General features: G+C 42.3%; 1 protein-coding gene across 4 annotated transcripts in view; it reads right to left on the bottom strand.

Annotated features, from left to right (window-relative positions):
• The window catches only part of wdpcp (WD repeat containing planar cell polarity effector), a 56668-nt gene that overhangs the window by 22285 nt on the left and 17170 nt on the right, over nucleotides 1-17213 (bottom strand). For all 4 annotated transcript variants that reach the window (XM_077495578.1, XM_077495579.1, XM_077495580.1 and 1 more), the window contains 6 exons: nucleotides 15659-15729; nucleotides 14082-14141; nucleotides 13757-13871; nucleotides 7825-7967; nucleotides 5655-5846; nucleotides 190-799 (listed from right to left, as the gene is read on the bottom strand). In XM_077495578.1, coding sequence (XP_077351704.1) covers nucleotides 190-799; nucleotides 5655-5846; nucleotides 7825-7967; nucleotides 13757-13871; nucleotides 14082-14141; nucleotides 15659-15729 — 1191 coding nt within the window. The remainder of the gene's footprint in view (nucleotides 1-189; nucleotides 800-5654; nucleotides 5847-7824; nucleotides 7968-13756; nucleotides 13872-14081; nucleotides 14142-15658; nucleotides 15730-17213) is intronic.

Raw genomic sequence — 17213 nt, 5'->3', positions numbered from 1 at the left:
GGTTAGGGTTTCAAATAAGAGTTTCAAACGAGTTTGGATGTTTCTATTCGGGTTTCAAGTCTTAAGTTTAAAATTGTGGTTTGAAGGCAAAGTTAAGATTTAAAATGAGGCTTTCATGTCAGTGTTAGTTGAGGTTTCAAACATTGGTCAGGGTTTCAAGCTTTTGAATATGACATGTCTGCTACATACCCAGTTGTAATTTCAAAGCAGCGAGCAGACCCCCGCTGAAGACCAGCAACATCGTATCCGCCAAATCGGCGCCTTCTTCTGGACCCGCAGCCCACTGCAGTCGCCGCAGGGCGCCGGGGCAGCGCATGTGCCGGGCCAGTCTGAGTGTGGAGGCGGGGGTCACCTCCTCAGCCACCAACGCCACCTTGACGGGCGCCAGGCCCAAGTCCAAGCACATCAGCTCGCCCTCTTCGGCCACCACCGCCGCCACTGCCAAGCCTCCGGCTGGGTGCCAGGCCAGAAGGGTGGGCGGTGCAGGGCAGGGGGTGCGGAAGGAGACCCCCCGACGTTGGTCGTACAGCACCAGGGACGAGTCGCTGAGGCCCAGGAGGAGCGCGCTTTCGCTGGGGTGGTGTGAGCAGGAGACGGCGGGGGAGGGCAGCGGGATGCGGGCGACGGACAGGCGGTGCAGGCGTCCTTTGGCGTACTCGTACACGCAGGCTTTAGCCCAGGACGACTCTCGGGAAGCTTGGGGTCCTGCGGCCGCTTCCACGGTCAGCAGCTGGTCGGGCTGATGATGGCTGAAGGTACAAAGCAGAAGATCACCTTCTGTCTGCGTTGAGCTCAGGACCTGAGGACACAGAGGGGGATAGGAGACAATGGTGGGGTTTGAAACCAATGTCAGGGTTTCGAATTAGGTTTTGAATCAGTGGTCGGATTTCAAACGAGGGTCTTGGTTTCAAGTTTGGATGTGAAACCAATGTTAGGGTTTTAAACCTGGGTTAGGGTTTCATATTAGTGTTTCAAGCCAGAGTTAAGGTTTCAAGTTAGGGTCTTAAGCCAAGGTTTTGAGCTTGAGTTAAGATTTCAAATAAAGACTAAGACTTTAAATTAAAACTGTATTAAATTAGGGTTTTAAGACAGAGTTAAGATTTTAAGTTTTCAACATTGGCGCCAACCTTGGGGCAAATGAGATTTGGTTTCAAGTTGAGGTTTGCAGACTTTGCAGGATTTCAAATTAGGGCTTTGAGCCAGGGCTAGGGTTTCATTTTAGTGTTTCAAAACTATTTTAGAATCAAGTTAGGGTTTGACGCTTAAATTGGTGTTTTAAGTCTGGATTAGGGTTTCCAAGGTCAACCCCCTCCTCCCTCCACCCAGCAAAAACAGAACCCTGAAGCCTCGTTGGGACAGAGCAAAGCGTCACGCTAGTAAACACCAGACTGTCAATCAAGGACGCCAATGATAAGCATTTCGTTTTCAACTCAAGGTTAAACAAGCGCAGCTTCTCCCCGAGTGCGAGCGATAAACAAACATCATCCTCAAACATCCTCGGCGGGCTGAGGAACGACCACAAACAACAAGCCTTGGTCAATATGATCCAATTCTAAAGAGTTGACGATTGAAAATGAGGCACCTGGATCACAACCAGCTGCCGGGCGAGCGGCTCAACAGTTGCGCAGTCACTCGGCGGAGCTTCTCGGGGCGCGTCTTCGTCTTTTCAGGGGGGATTTAAGCACGGCCACAAAGCTGCCGACGGAGGCCCATGCTGAGCGTGGCGGCTTTGGTTAAACCATACCGTTTCATTTTGCCGTGTGGACAGAAAGACGGATCGTCTCCCACAAAAGCTGCCCGGCGCCACGTTTTTTTTTGGGTTTTTTTTTGGCACGCACCGCCGAAGAGGGAATTAGGAGGAGGAAGGAGTTTGATTTTGCCTGTGCATGGTCTACGGCATGACGACGGTCCTTCTGAAAGGTTTCCCCCCCCTTTCTTATTTTTCTGCTCCAAGTAATCCACCGCAGAGCAGGCTCCTGCTGCTCCCTGGGGGTGAGGATGGGAATCCCCAAGAAAGGGTGGTTTGCCTAAACGAAAATACAATGGATAGACAATGACTCCTTGCATATTTAAAACAACATAGCTTAGCCTTTCAGCTCGCTAGCTTAATGCTAACGGTAATTAGCTTCTATGATGCAGTGCTTTATCGTTTAAGTAACAGAATGATACCAAGTCATATATTCTTTATCCTCTGTGTAGAATGGCCAATAGTAGTGCCGTACTGATGATTTGGGAGGAGTTGAGACGTCTCAACAAAGCATTATTATAAATCCCACTTGAACTCTTGGCAGGACAATTTGGTTGAAGTCATGGTTTGAACTCAATGTTAGGGTTTTAAATGTGGGTAAGGGTTTCAAAATAGTGTTTGAAGATAATATTAGGGTTTGAAATTAGAATATGAAACCACGGCTTGGGTTTGAATCTGATTTTTGGTTTCAAACAAGGGTCAAAATGTCAAATTAGGGTTTCAAGACAAAACATTAGGGTTTCAAATTCGGGATAGACAAAAGTTTGGGTTTTAAACACAAGTTAAGGTTTCAAATGAGTTTTTTATTTTCTTGGTTTAAGGAATCAAAGAAGGATGGGGGTTTCAAATTAGGGTTTGAATCCAAGTTTAGGGTTTTCACAGCAGGGTTAGGGTGTCAGATTAGGATGTTAGGTTTCTAAATTGGGATTGAAAGCCTGGTTTAGCGTTTCAAACATGGCTTAAGGTTTCAAACGGTTTCGCATCGGCCGCCTCCGAGAGCCTCCGAGGCTGAACGAGGCCATGAGCGTCCATGAGCACCTGAGTGTGAGGAAGTGCGACGACAAAGTGGCAACGAACACGTAGAGACGGGAAGCGGGCGAAGACAGAGATGCAAAATGAACAGGGAAAAAACAGAGGCAGACAGGACAGCGAGGCCCCCGCTAAGTAGCTTTCTCCTGCTTATTGGTTTCAGTGACTGCTCAAAACTATTCTTCCCCATTGTCCCTCGCTCTTCCTCTCTCGCTGGCTGGCACATCGTCCCCCTCCTCTCGCACCCCCTCCGCGGCGTGAAAGATAAAGCGGACGGGCCCAACTGTGTGGCTGGCCCTTGTTCACAGCAGTGGCCTTTTGAAGCCAATTTTCCAGCTCACGGAGCAGAGAAAGACGAAGAGAGACGGACGGGCTGCAGAGATGGAGGCACTCGGAGGAGAGTCGAGGGATGATGGGATGGGTGCGGAAAGGAAGTGTGGGGTGGGGAGCGCAGGGAATGTGAAGTTTTGTGGAGGTGCACTAGGGTTAGAGTGGAATAAACCACCCATTGTTTCACACACCTTTTAATGTCCGATTTGACTAGAACTTTTTGGGCATGTGTGTGTCTAGCAGGGCTGAACAATTTTGAAAATATTTCTTTCTCCTGCTTGAATTTGAGACAAAAAAAAAGACATTGTAGAAATGAAAATACTTTCCGCTTCCTCCCTGGTCCAAACTAATTGTTGTCATTTAAGGTGGGTGTCTTTTTAAGGGTGTTTCTTGTTGCGCCACCACGCAGCCCAGCGCCAAAGTAAATAGTAATTAAAAACGGCAAATATAGATCAAACGTGCAGGGAAAGTGTTTGGCGACAGATAACGGGCTACATGCACACGCGCATGTGTCGGGAAGAAAACATTCATCTGCTGTTTACATTTCATTAGGAATAATGCAGAATGTGTGTGTGTGTGTGTGTCTTAGTAGGATTGCTGAAGAGAGGTATGAAGGATTATTAAAAATATTACCAGCTGCTTAAGGCAAACCATTTGAGCAATTATTCCATATGCTTGATATCCAGGTCGAAGGTTCATGAACTAGTATGCTCTTTGTCCTCACTAGTAAGACGATTCAGTGCACTGGTAGAACGAATGTATCATTCTGGTAACGTTTTTTTTCCCCCACTACTGGATGACTATCTGCACACTACTACAGTATAGTCTACAATTTAGGCTATGTAATTGTACAATGTACTGTAGTAGGACAACTGCATGCTACTAGTGAGTCAAAACTGTGCACTCGTTGACATCTGCGTGCTACTAGTGAATCACTAGAAGTTAACTAGTACATTTTTTTTCCCCAATCATTACAATACATAATAGTACAAATAGTAGCGCACAATTTGTAAGCTAGTGCACAGCTTTGCCTCACTAGTTACATGTGATTGTACTACAAACATGCCAAAGTTGTCCCCACTAGTAAGGGCAAAAAGTATATAACTTACATGGACCTTAAGATGGATATGAAGGATGCTCCAAGGGTTTGGTGACATGCTAGATGTTAAGCAGTAGTACCCTATAATGCCACTAGTAGTACACAGTCAGCTGGTACACAATTATCCTACTAGTACACCAAGGTTATACTACAATTGAGGACACAGAGGTCATTGAACAAATACTCTTTTCCTTGAATCCATTTCAGTATTTATTGAATATTAAGAAGAAAGTTAGTTGTTATAAGCCCTAAGAGACCAAAAAAAAAAAAATGTTTTATTCACATTTTTTTTAAATAATCTGTTGATTAATCGTTTATTATAATTTTATTCCGCCAAATATTGGTGGAGCCTCATAAAAAATATTGTTAACTTAGCACACCACTGTTTACTGTATCTGTTTGTTTCACGGTGAGGAACGAGGGAATATGAATAAAGACCACATAGGGGAAGAAATCAGACTTTTACAAATGTCGAGAGACTGGTGAGAAAATGGGTTTAGCGCGGTAGATAGCGCGGCGGACAAAAGTGGAACGTATACGCGAGTTGGGAGCGATTCAAGTCGCCGGCGTAAACTGCTCGCTCCATTTCACGCCGTGCATCTGAAAAAACATGACAACAAATGCTTTCATTAGACGCAGAAGGGCTTCCGTGTTCTTAAAGGAGGGAGGGGTGGGGATACACCATGAAGAGGTGAAGGAGTGTGATAAACGCTTAAAAAAAATAAAATAAAATAAAGAGGCGACTCGCAGCATCTGCTTTTGATGATTTCAATATTCATGTGTTGATTGGTAACGCTCGTCCTCGCTCTCGCCTCCATGAGGTGAATATTTAAGAGCGTGTGGAGTTAAGCCCCTCGTCGGTAATTTGGCATCTTTCATGTGTTGTTTATTTTTTATTTTTGGGCGCGGGGCCAACTGGTTGATGGGGAGGGGTCTCGCCAGAGGCCGGGAGCGTGCGGGAGGATGCTGCTGCGTGTGGGCGTCGCGCTTCACGCCACAGCGCCGGCTAAGCTGCTGCTCCTGCATATTCAACGCGGCCGCGCGCGGAGGTGCGACGAGCGAGGTGCCACCCTATAGGTGACAAATATCCCGACACCCACGCAGCACACCACTGCACGCCAAAACAGCGCCGTTGTGTTTGTGTGCTCTGAGTATACACAAAAAAAAAAATAAACAGATGGTTGACTTCAACAGCATCAATGGCACTGAAAGGAAACATGTTCATTTTGTTGGGAAAATGTTTGACATACACAGTACCAGTATTTAGTCAGTCAACACAATTGGATGCCTTTTCTGATATTGTGCCTAAAGTGGGTATAAAAAGTCAACACACTCCTGTTCAAATGTCAGGCTTTTGTGATTATTAAAAAAAACAAAAAGACGCCAAGGAAATCGTTCCAAAACTTCTTCCCACATTATCTGTGCAACTCAATCATTTCGATTTATCACCTTGAGATCTTCCGAGGGCAAGCAGCCAAGCAGAACCAGGTTGTTCCCGTGTAATTTTTGGGGTGCCCAGGGCCACAGATCCTGGTCGTGATTGCTGGACCTCCACCACAACAGCACTATGTCCTCCAGCAGGTTGAGAGCCACACCCTGGTGGAGGCGATGTGCCCATCCTGGCACCTCCACGCTCATCACCTGAGCAGGCACACAAACAAAAATATTTGCGTGGTCCTTCACTTGCTCTGACAATGACGCTAAGGTGTGTATGGAGCAGGGCTGCGTTATGTGTGGCCCTAAAATAAAAAAAATAAATAAATAAATAAAAAGACTGACGAATTCAATAAAAGTGATGAATTGCCTCGCCCTAGCATGCATGCAGCCATGTTACACACTGCTTGAAACATGCACAAACCCCACCTCACCCCCGCCCCTCCACAGTAGATGCACACGTTGCCCTGGTCCAGTGGGCTAAGCTGGAAGGGAGTTGAGGGAGGGCTAAACTAATTCAGCCCGGCAGAAAAGTGCTTTCTGATTATTGCTGACCAGCAAACGCTAGAAAATATATAAATATCTATATGGAGGAAGAGATGAGAGGGCGTGTGCGCAGGGTAGATATAGTGTGTTATTATTAACCCAATGTGCCCCCCGCCCCCATTTTCACAATCTGTCAGTGATCTCCCATTCAGCGGTTTTGGGCAACACTTTGTTCCCTTTATCATTTGCCGGGCTGCCATCATTCTCATTCAGCCCCGTACACATGGACCACTGAATCCTCAGATCACACCCTACTACACTAAACATTTTTTTTAATAAACAAATTTTGGTTTATGGAATGTCTTTTTTTTTTTTGACATCGTGCTTCTGATTTCACAAGTGACTGCTCTTCTCTTTGACCCAGAACCTCTCATTGATCTGAAAAATTCAATTTATTCAGCCTTTCTTTCCCCCGCTCTCTCTCCACCGTGTGTGTGCGCTTATTTTTTGATGTGTCCTTCGTTCATTCACTCAAACAAGCTTTACTTCACTTCCTTTAAGCTAATTGTCTCCTTCAGTGCTTTACTTCATTGCTAGCTTCGTGTGTACTAGCTCGCGGATACAAACAAAGGTTATATAGTGTGTTTATGAACGAGAATTAGTACCTAAACTATGTCAATAAAACACGTCTTCTCGTGTTTTGTATGCTGTGTGTAGTGAGTGAGGACATTTTGAGATGATCAAGTGTTACACTCCCCTCCAACCAAAAGTGCCAGGAGAGCTCGTTATCATGCGAAGCGTGAAATATGCACTTGACTAAAAATTAGCCTGACAGAACAAAAGCCAACATTAATAATGGAAGATAAAAAATAACCTGAGAAAATGGAAGAAAACAGCATTTACACTGCCACTGTTCACTACTTCACTATATCATTTTCGTGACCACGGTGGGCAAGTGTTATTTACTGGCAGGACGTAACGATATCCAAACATCACGATACGATGATATCACGATATGAAGGTCACGATATGATAATTATTACAATATTGTGGGGAGGTTGGTGACATAAAAAAAAAAAAAAAAAAAAAAAAAGTCACAATATAAAAAAAAAAAAAAAAAACTCATAAAAAAAAAACAAAAAAAACAATATTGTGCTTTTGTACATGACAGCAATGCATATAAACAACCAACAATCTCTAATAACACGATATTAAGATATTTACTTGGCTAACGCACACACATCAAGTTCCTCCACATATTGATTCGATTCACAAGCATCTTACATTACCCTTAATCTGTCCAATAGTGCAATTTTAAACAGAAAGGCCAAAACATGCCCTGTGAAAATTAAACTGCACTGAAAAACTAGCTACCAGAGGGTGCTAGAACTGTACAATTGGCAATCAACTCAACTTTTTTAACAGATGTGCTGCTTTTAATATTGTGACATGACGACAATATATTGTGGCAGTTTTAATATTGCGATATCATAATATTGCCGTTATTTATGCATGCCTAGGAACCCAGGGTTCAAAGACAAAAAAAAAAAAAAAAAAAAAAAAAAAAAAAAAAAAAAAGTCAGTGAGCCCATAAAAACTGCATTTGTCAATTTACGTGAGGATCCGTGTATGTGGTGGAGCTTGCGGCAGAAACAAAGCCAAGTCTCCAAAGTCTTTTTACACTTGTATGTTGGTGTACCTTGATTGTGGAGGGCAAGAGCTTGTCCGTGTCCCTGCCAGCTTTGGCAGTCCTGGAGTCCTGGATATTCCTGTTGAGGTAAATGGCTGCCACTTGGCTCTGCTTTGGGAAGGACAGCACAAATATCGTGTCGCCCAACACCGCTGAAAAAAAAAAGAACACAAAAAGGCACCTAGCTCAGCACTAAATACTTACAAAATCATGTAGACGCATACACTGTATGGACACCATTTTGCCTATGCTAAAGGTGTACAAAATCACACACGCAAAATATTTTTTAAAAAGATACGTAGAATCTAAAGCAAACAGTTTGTGCATTATTATCATGATTTATTGCTTAAATTCAATCATTGTGCTGCTCCTTCTGGTGTTCCTGACTTGCCCATCCAGGGCAATATAATACAGTCATACAGACACAAAAACAAAGAAGAGTTCCATATCGCCAAAATTATTGATGCTGTGCCTTAGCTAGCCTACGGTGTTTCCCAATATGTGTTAGTGTTAAGATAGAGTATTCCTGATCGATGAGCAGGCCTGATGTGTCTCAATACTTTTGTCCATACGCAGTGCAATATTTGCCACTCAATCTTCTTCTTCACTCATTCATATTTCTGGCTTTCTTCCCTCTTTTTCCCGCTCCTCTGCTCCCTGCGTGCTACTTCCTCCTCCCTTTTTCGTTCCGCTCAGCAAGCTCCAAGGCGTTTCATGTTTTGTTTTTTGTGTGTTACTTTTGCGTGGAAAACGCACTGAATGCTGTTCAACTCTTCTGGAGCCGCATGGAAACGCTGATTAGCAATTAAGACACCCCGCCACCACCCCACCTAAACACCCCCACTTCTCCTTCAAATTAATCTGTTTATGAAAGCAATTAAACGGTAAAGGAGGGGAGGTGTGTGGGGGGTGGGGGGGTCTGTAACACATGTCTCTCAGATATGCTGCTTTGAGTTGAATGAGTAAGGCTGCACCCCGAGATTTGGAAATCTAACCCACAATTAACCACGCCGTGCATGTGTGCGCGTATTTATACACGCAAGGCGCGCTGCTATGATTACACTTCAAATGAATTTCAAATTAATATGCAAATATTTCAAAAGGGGAGAAAACACGGCTGGTAAACGCAGAGGATCGAGCAACGCAAACCAGGTCAGCCGCCACCCGACTGTCCCCGTATTCCCAAATTTAGGATTATGGAGCATTTGTACACTGAAAATGGCCTCCGGGCTTAAACGTCGCCAGAACATATACGAGTTGGCTTTTCATCACAAAGGTTAAAGCAGTATACTAAGCATCTTTGTGATAGATTAAAGACAAATCAAGTTAAATGCAGTTTAGTATTGATCTCGACGGGTGTCTATAAACGGGATTAGGATTAATCCCATTGGTTCCCAAATGAAGGAGAGGATATGAGAGCAGGCTGTGCAGCCAATGTGGGACCAGGTGGCTGATTTGGTATTAAGAGTCCAGACGGACATGATTAACACACACACACACACACACACACATACATAAACACTGCATGCATGTACACATGCAGGGCAGCCATGTTTGCAACAATCAACATATGATGACACACCCACATATACAAAAGATGCACTTGTAATATTAGATCTATTCATCTTTTTAATGACTATACTCTCATACTCGTATTTTTTTCAGATAATATAATATACGTTTAACGAGATTCATTCTCATATTCTCTTTTCCTTAAAAAAAAAAAGAAAAGAAAATAGTTTTCTAAAAAACAAATTCTAGTCTTTTCTCTTTTCAAAATATTCATTAAAAAAAATCCACTTTTTTCCGAAAAAAACCCCCAACCCTTTATTTTCATGTTACTTTCCTCTGTAAAAAATGCAACTGTTATTGTTATAATTCTACCATTTTCCCCTTCGAAAAACAAGAATTTATCCTATGACATTTTCTTCTAGAAAAAAATGACTTTTCAATATTTTTTTTCTTGAAAAAAAAAAATACAACTTTAATCTTGTATCACATTTTTCGTTATTCTCATTTTCCATCTTTTTCATTGAAAACAATTCTCAACATAGTACATCTTTTTCTTACAAACATAAGACATTGTTCTCATACTACTCGGTTTTTGAATATTTTTTTCCTTTGGGGAAAAAAAAAACCCCTTTAAAACGTGGACAATTATGTCACCGGGATAACAGAATACGACTCAATTTTATGTAAATTTACGACCCCCACCCCCCTTAAAAAAAAAATACTATTCTCATAAAATACATAAAACTAAAACACAAAATTCCGCAAGGAACGTTCGTTCCCGAATGAAGACGAAGATATAAGAGCAGGCCGCTGTGCAACCAAAATGGGACCAGGTGGCTGATATGGTATTAAGCTTGCAGACCAGTATGATCCACCACCCATTCACACACATGCACACGGATATACACAAGGCAGCTATGTTTGCAGAAATCAACATATGCCAACACACTCACATATACAACAAATGTACACACACACACGCACCCCCACCCGCGAGCATAAACAAACTTTACACAAGTTTACGCATGCACACACACGCACGCACACCCCGAAACACACACTGGAAGGCACCCCCCCCCCCCCCGCCCCAACCCTAAATCCATTTAATTCCATCTCTTGAGCAGCGTGTTGACATAAGAGGCCAATGGGCTTAGCCAAAGCACATTTAAAACACCAGTAAATGAAACCGGCTATGAAAAATCACTTAAGGACGCTTAATCGCGGAGCACACGGGCGGCTCGTCGGCCAAAAAGGACGCCACTAATGCTTTGATGGCGCAAACATATGTAATCTAGCCCTCGGTATGATGCAACAGAAATACGGCCGCAGAGAATGCGGACAAAGTTGAAGAAAGGAGAATAATCCAGCATTGTTACGCCACAGAGGCATAAAAAGGGACCTGGCTGGAACAGAGTGGCTCTTCCGAACAAGTCTGGCGTTTAGTTTAATCCGTGTGGCGCAGAAACGGGATTATCGTCCGCATTCGCTTACTAAAAAGGTTTGTTTCTATTGCACGTTGAAACAAAAAGGGCAGCTGGCAAATGGTGAACTGAATGAAGATACAAAGACAGCGGGAACATTAAAAGATCCGATTTGTTTGAATCTTTTAACAATTTTACCCCATAGGAAACCAGTGAAACTGAAATAATCAGTTACAGAGTCAAACTGTCGGTGTACAGCTGGTGTTAGAAATCAGGGGTGGGCAAAGTGTGTCCCGGGGGCCCACATACAGCCCGTTGCGTTTTAACAGGTGCTGAATTTTTTTTAAAATTTTTTTCCGAATAAAATAATTATATCAATGCTTTTTTTCCTACGAAAAAACTACTCATATTACATAATTCTTCTTTCTCAAAAAATATTACTTTAAGGTAATATAATACTTTTGTAATACTAACATAATACTAATACTGTTCTTGTAATATGAATTTTTGTCCTTGACTTTAATCCCATATTACATAATTTATTGAAAAAAAATCTTTAATCTCTATTAAAAATATTTCTTGAAAAAATACAACTACTGTATTCTATTACATTTCCTATAATTTAATATTCTTGTCTTTTTTTTTTTTTTTTTTTAACAAAGTACTTGTACGTTATTTTCATAATATTGAGTCTTTTTCGCTCTTAAAATCATGACTTTCCCCCTCCCTAAAATACTTGTATAATCTATTGAAATGAACAGAAATGCCATTAATCTGTTCCAGCTCTGCCTTGGCCACCTATTGCAATATAAAACTGTCATATGGATATACTGTATTTGGAGGCTTAATTCCTGTCTGGGCTTCTCAACACAGCAGGATTATCAGTTCTTTGCAGAGGATAAAGAATATATTACCATGACTATATTACTGTTATGTTAAGATACAGTATGTCGTAAAATAAAAGTGTAATTCTCTTGGTTATATGTTTAGTTTGACAGTAAACTTCAGTTAGGAGTGACATTAAAGAAATTGCAAGTCAAAGCAAAAAAACAACAAAAATCAGGACAATCAATTCTCACATTGTCTTTTTTTCTTCTCTTTTTATGTTCTTGTAATATTAAGACCTCTCTCGCACTCTTAATAAAAAAAAAAAAATTAAAAAAATCTTGGGTTCTCATAATTGCATCTTTTTTGTGCTATGTACTTGAATGGCACAAGCACGCACACACAACTATAAGCTGTGTGTTTTAATTGCACGTGGCAAGTGTACTCCAGTGTGTTCCTCCTCTGATTACCTAAGCGGGCTAATTTAACTAGTGACAGATGTGAGGAGAGCTTCTAACATGCTACACACCCACACAATCCCCCACCATCAAACCCCCCTGAACTTGCCCGCCCCCGCTCGTACAACCATTACGCTAATAATTAGCGCCTCGGAGGCTTTGAATGGAGCACAGCGGGAGGCTGCTGGGCGTCTGCGTACCTGTGGGCCCCGTGCGTGCGTGTGCTGTAGGTGTGTGTTATGCGTGTTTCTTTAAAGTGAGTGAACATGCTGCAAACAGTTGTTGGTCTTTTAAAAAAAACAAAAAAAACAAAAACGCTTTCATTACATATGTATTCCGTGTGTGCGTGCACACTAGTGGGCCTTTATCGAGTACCTTGAGACCAAGCAGGGAGGCCATGTTATGAACAAATAATTGATACAGAAAGAAAGAAATAATTATCAGATTTGGGCCACCGCTTATTCTCTGCTGAGTAAAGGCGTGTGGTGAGGGAGGGGAGGTGTATGTGTGTGTGGGGGGTAAAGGTTGGGGCGGGGGGGACCCCCTGGACGAAGACGCAATGGAGAAAAAAAAAAACACTGATGGATGCTCTTAAGGGAAGGCCCCTGGACGCACAACACAAAAGGATTTGCCTGCAATTAGCTAGCAGAGTCGGCCTGTTCACCTGTGGCACCTGTAAGGTGTGTGCGCGCGTGCATGTGTATGTGTGTGGTAATAAAAGGATGTGCTTAAAAGTGTATGTCTGTGCCGGAAAGAATCATTGCTATACTTTTAAATGATGTCATAAAGTGCCATGGTAATGAAAAAACAAGTAGTAGAGTGTGAAGTGAGTCATTATAGGAACAGTATTTGGTAACACTGAGTCATAATGGTCACAACACACCTCAAGGGACAGATGGGCCAGGTCATTCATAGATGAGATAAAAACAACAAAATGTGAAAATAAATAGTTTATTTTAATGATATATATTAAGTAATTTTTTTTAGGTGCATTATTTATCAGTGTGTAAACATTATTTAATTAAATCCATGAAAATGTGCTAAACTTAAATGTATATGTAATATTTTTTATTTTACATTTTTTTTTATTTGTTATAGCAAAGTACAGTAAATAACATACGATAAATTAATTCAAAATTAAAAAACAAAATAACTTTATTTGGTTAAAGTTGTTGTAAATAATCAAAATAAAGAATATATACACAAAACTATTTTACAGTGTCGCTGTCATTCCTAGCTGAAGTTTAAAAAAAAAATAAAAAATAAAAAATAAAAAATAGAGAGAGAGTTGCACATTGTGTGTTTGGATAAACCACAGAACTTACCAAAGTCCGCCAGCTTAATGCTAACATATAATGCAAATTGCCATAGACAGGCTAATAAAACTAGCATTGTTGTAATTAGTCCTTTTAAAAAAAAAAAAAACAAAAAAAAAAAAAACAAAAAAAAAAAAAAATTTATTTATTTAGTTATTCATAAAGAACACTAATTATTTCAAAGTAAACACTTCGGGCTAAAAAATCTCAAGCTTTATATGTCCACCAGGCCAAAGTATCGTGGGAAGTTTTGTTTCACTTTCGAGGGCAGAAATTGGTGGTTAAACTCCAAATTGTGCCACTTTTGAGTCATCGGTGCGACAATCACTGTGAATTTCCAACTAGGGCGCCCGTAATTCCAAAAGAGAAAGGCAAGCGCTTATTGTCGTACTGCGTTTCTCCCACTAACCATCAGTCACGGTGTCACCTGGCAGTCGTCCCACTAACGCTCGGTCGATGCACACTTGCTCGAGTTGGGGTCCGCTGAGGGTCAAGGTTACCAGTATGCCGCTGCTAAGTAGAAGCTACACGCAGACACACAAGAAAAAAAAAAAAAGGCACAAAGAAGACACATTAGAGTGGGGAACACACACCGGGGATAACAGGAAAGGACCACATCAAGCAAACTGCAGTGAAGCTACTAATTTGTGGCCTGCTCAGGGAGGACTGGGTGCAGTACTGCTCCATAAGGCTGAAACGAGTGTTGGTGTGTGTGTGCGCGCGCGTGTGTGTACCTGGCAACAATGTGTGTTCCTCCATCTGGTGTCAACGCAGGTGTTGGTCTGCAACAGTTCCTGAATGAGCATGAAAGATGGACAATGGAAGACAAATAGGTCACAATCAGTTGGTGTTCGGACCAAAACCAATCAGGTGACATCACTTTCTTTTCTTATCAATCACAGGGGCGTAATTATTTCTTTCTTGCCCTGAAATTAGGCCCCTTTAAACCAAAATGTCTGACCTTAACATTCCGTTTTAGGCCTGGGTTTTTCAGAATTTTTTTTCATGTGTCCTGACTACTCAATTTCATGCTGACTTGTAAAACTGGTTCTGTGGGCAATTTTTCTGGAGGCCCTACTACTCTTTTTTTTTTTTTTTGGTGATTGTGTTTGGGAAACGGGGCTTTATGAGTGGATAAGTCTGTTTTAAAGTGGAAGTCAACCTTGAACATTTCTTGACAATAATAGGTTATATGAGACCTCACTTTGCCTAAACGTGACATTCTGATTAATATTACATTTGTGGAATATGAGTTATGAAGCAAAATCCAGCTATTTTTATCCATCTCAGGGGGCCACCATTTTGCCACTTGCTGTCGACTTAAGATGACATCAATGTTGCTCAGGGCTCAGGCAACAACCAATCACAGCTCAGCTTCAGAGCAACTGTGACATCATCTTCAGCCGAAAGCAATTGGCAAAATGGTTGCCCCTGAGATGGATAGAAAAAAACAAAAAAACAAAAAAAAAAACGCTGGATTTTGTTGCTTAACTCATATTCCACTAATGAATTATTAACCAGAATGCCATATTTAGACCAGTGGGGCTGCATAGAGCATATTATTGTCAAAAAAAAATAAAAAATTGCGGGGGATGGGCTTCCCCCAGTTCAATTTTGCATCTACATCCGCAAAACCCACTTACATTCATTGTGCAGGTGGTATATGTAAGCGGACACTTGCCAACATAAGTTTTCCTGCTTGCTCTGACTACTTTGTATGAGTGGGTGTATGTGAAATGGCAGTCATTCCTGCCGCATTCCAAACCCTGCTGGGGTGATTGGATGGGAGGAGAGAAGGACGGAGAAGGAGGAGAGGGATGGGGCGTGGAGGTAAACTGGGTGTTTCTGGTTTCAGACAATGGTTACGAGTAAGCGGTGCGTGTGTGTGCGCGCAGCCAGACAGGTTCCAGCAAACAAAGCCAGGTCTGTACTAGTGCCCCAAGTACAGGGGTGAGGGCTGTTGGGGCGGGCGGTGGGGCGAAATGAGTGGAGAGGAAGGAAAAAAAGAGGAAAAGAAGGAGGGAGGAAGGGGAAGGCATGAGGGGGCAGCCAGCGGGTCCCCTGATCCCCTCAAATATCCCCCTCGATGACAGAGCTGGGCCAAAAGAGAAGTGATGAGAGAGGAGCGGGGAGGCAAGAGAACAAACGAGAATGATGGTGAGAGTGAGGGGCAGAGGTAGCGCACAGAGAGAATGCCCCTATTTGTTAATCAATCAAGCGTTTCGGAAAGGGAAAACTCAGAAAATCCCCAGAGGGAGGAAGACGACGGCCGGGGAGGGGGGGCGTTGGATTGAACGGCATAGGCGGGCACCTCCAGCTCCTTCAGCGAATCGCCGAGCCTCTCCGGACGCCGGTTGGCGGGGGTCCACGAGTAGCCTCGAGCTAGAAGACAAAATGATGCCGGAGATCATGTGACTTGAACTTTTTAACAAGTAGAAACTGGAGAGAGAAAAAGAGGGGGAGAAAGGAGAAGAATGCAAACAATATCCAGACGTATTTCGGTTGAGTGTGACAGGGGGTCAATGTGGTGAATAAAAGGTGGTGACAACACAACCATGCGGAGGAAAGATGGTAGTGATGCTAATTATGTTCTGGAAAACGAGAATAACACTAATTAAATGGCGGAGCTATCCATCATCTTAGCCGAGTTTTTCCCGGCTCTCTGCTTGTGTGTAAAGGTATAGATCAGGGGTGTCCAAACTTTTTCATTTGAGGGCCACATACTGAAAATCAGGACACAAGGGCCACATAATGTTATGAAGAGAAATTGTGTTTAGTTCTAAAAATTATACAAATAATTTATTTGTGCTTTTGCATATTTATAAAAATGCTAAATGGCTAATGGCTGCTGCTAGATGACGTCACTTCTGTGTGACATACTTTCAAACGTCATTATTCCGGTTTATATCAAAATAAATCTACTAAAAGTCACTTAAAAGCATCCCCAAAGGCTCATGCATTAAATTAATTACCAAAGACTAAAACGAAGGACGTCTGCTATAATTACAGTTTTGTAAACATAAAATGTTGTAATGTTAGTTTTCGTTTTTTTAAAAAAGCATTTTCGTTTTTATTTTATTTCAGGAACAATTTTGTTTTTTGAATTTTTGTTTTAGTTTTTTTCCCCATTAGTTTTAGTTAACTAAAATAACCTTTAATGGCATCTGTTTTTCAATACCCTCTCTTCTTACTTTGACCATCTCCAAACTCTTTGTTTTGTTTATTTTATTTGAACTGAGTCAAATGCCATTTTTAGCATATGTCGCGGGCCACTGAAAAATGGACGGCGGGCCGCAAATGGCCCCCGGGCCATAGTTTGGACACAGTGGTCTAGATGAAGCTGGATGGGGCGGGGGGGAATGCACGAAAAAGTGTCAAGGTAAGAAAGAGGAGCAATTGCATTGAGCAGATGTGGTAAATTTAATGTCTCCGGCATGATTATCCATTCAATCAGTGCTGTTAAGAGTATGCTCATCTTCAAATGCAATGTTTTAAAGCACAATACTACAATAAAGTGGTTTTCCATTACTGCAGCTTGGTCCCCAGAGCGGCTAGCGGAAGTGTTAAGTCGGCCGCTTTCAGCCCGGAGTAGCCGAACGTCCTTTCAAAAACGGGGTCCTCAAGGAGAAGCGCGCACTTAATTGTGGCGCACTCAAGTTATCTCCCCGGCGCAACCTCTCGCTCGGCGCGGCGCGTATCGCCACGTGTGCAAAAGGCCTCCTTCATGTTGGTTTCTCCATCTCTGGTGGCCAAGCGGCGAGAGGAAACAGAACACATAATTGAATTTGAGCATCTGCTGGCTGCCGCGTATAAACAACCTCAGCTTCAATGGCGGGAACAGCTGGGAAAAAAAGAGGGACTGTTGT

This window comes from Festucalex cinctus, chromosome 14, assembly GCF_051991245.1.
Source record: "Festucalex cinctus isolate MCC-2025b chromosome 14, RoL_Fcin_1.0, whole genome shotgun sequence".
Classification (NCBI taxonomy): domain Eukaryota; kingdom Metazoa; phylum Chordata; class Actinopteri; order Syngnathiformes; family Syngnathidae; genus Festucalex; species Festucalex cinctus.
This window is presented reverse-complemented; position numbering and strand designations above follow the sequence as displayed.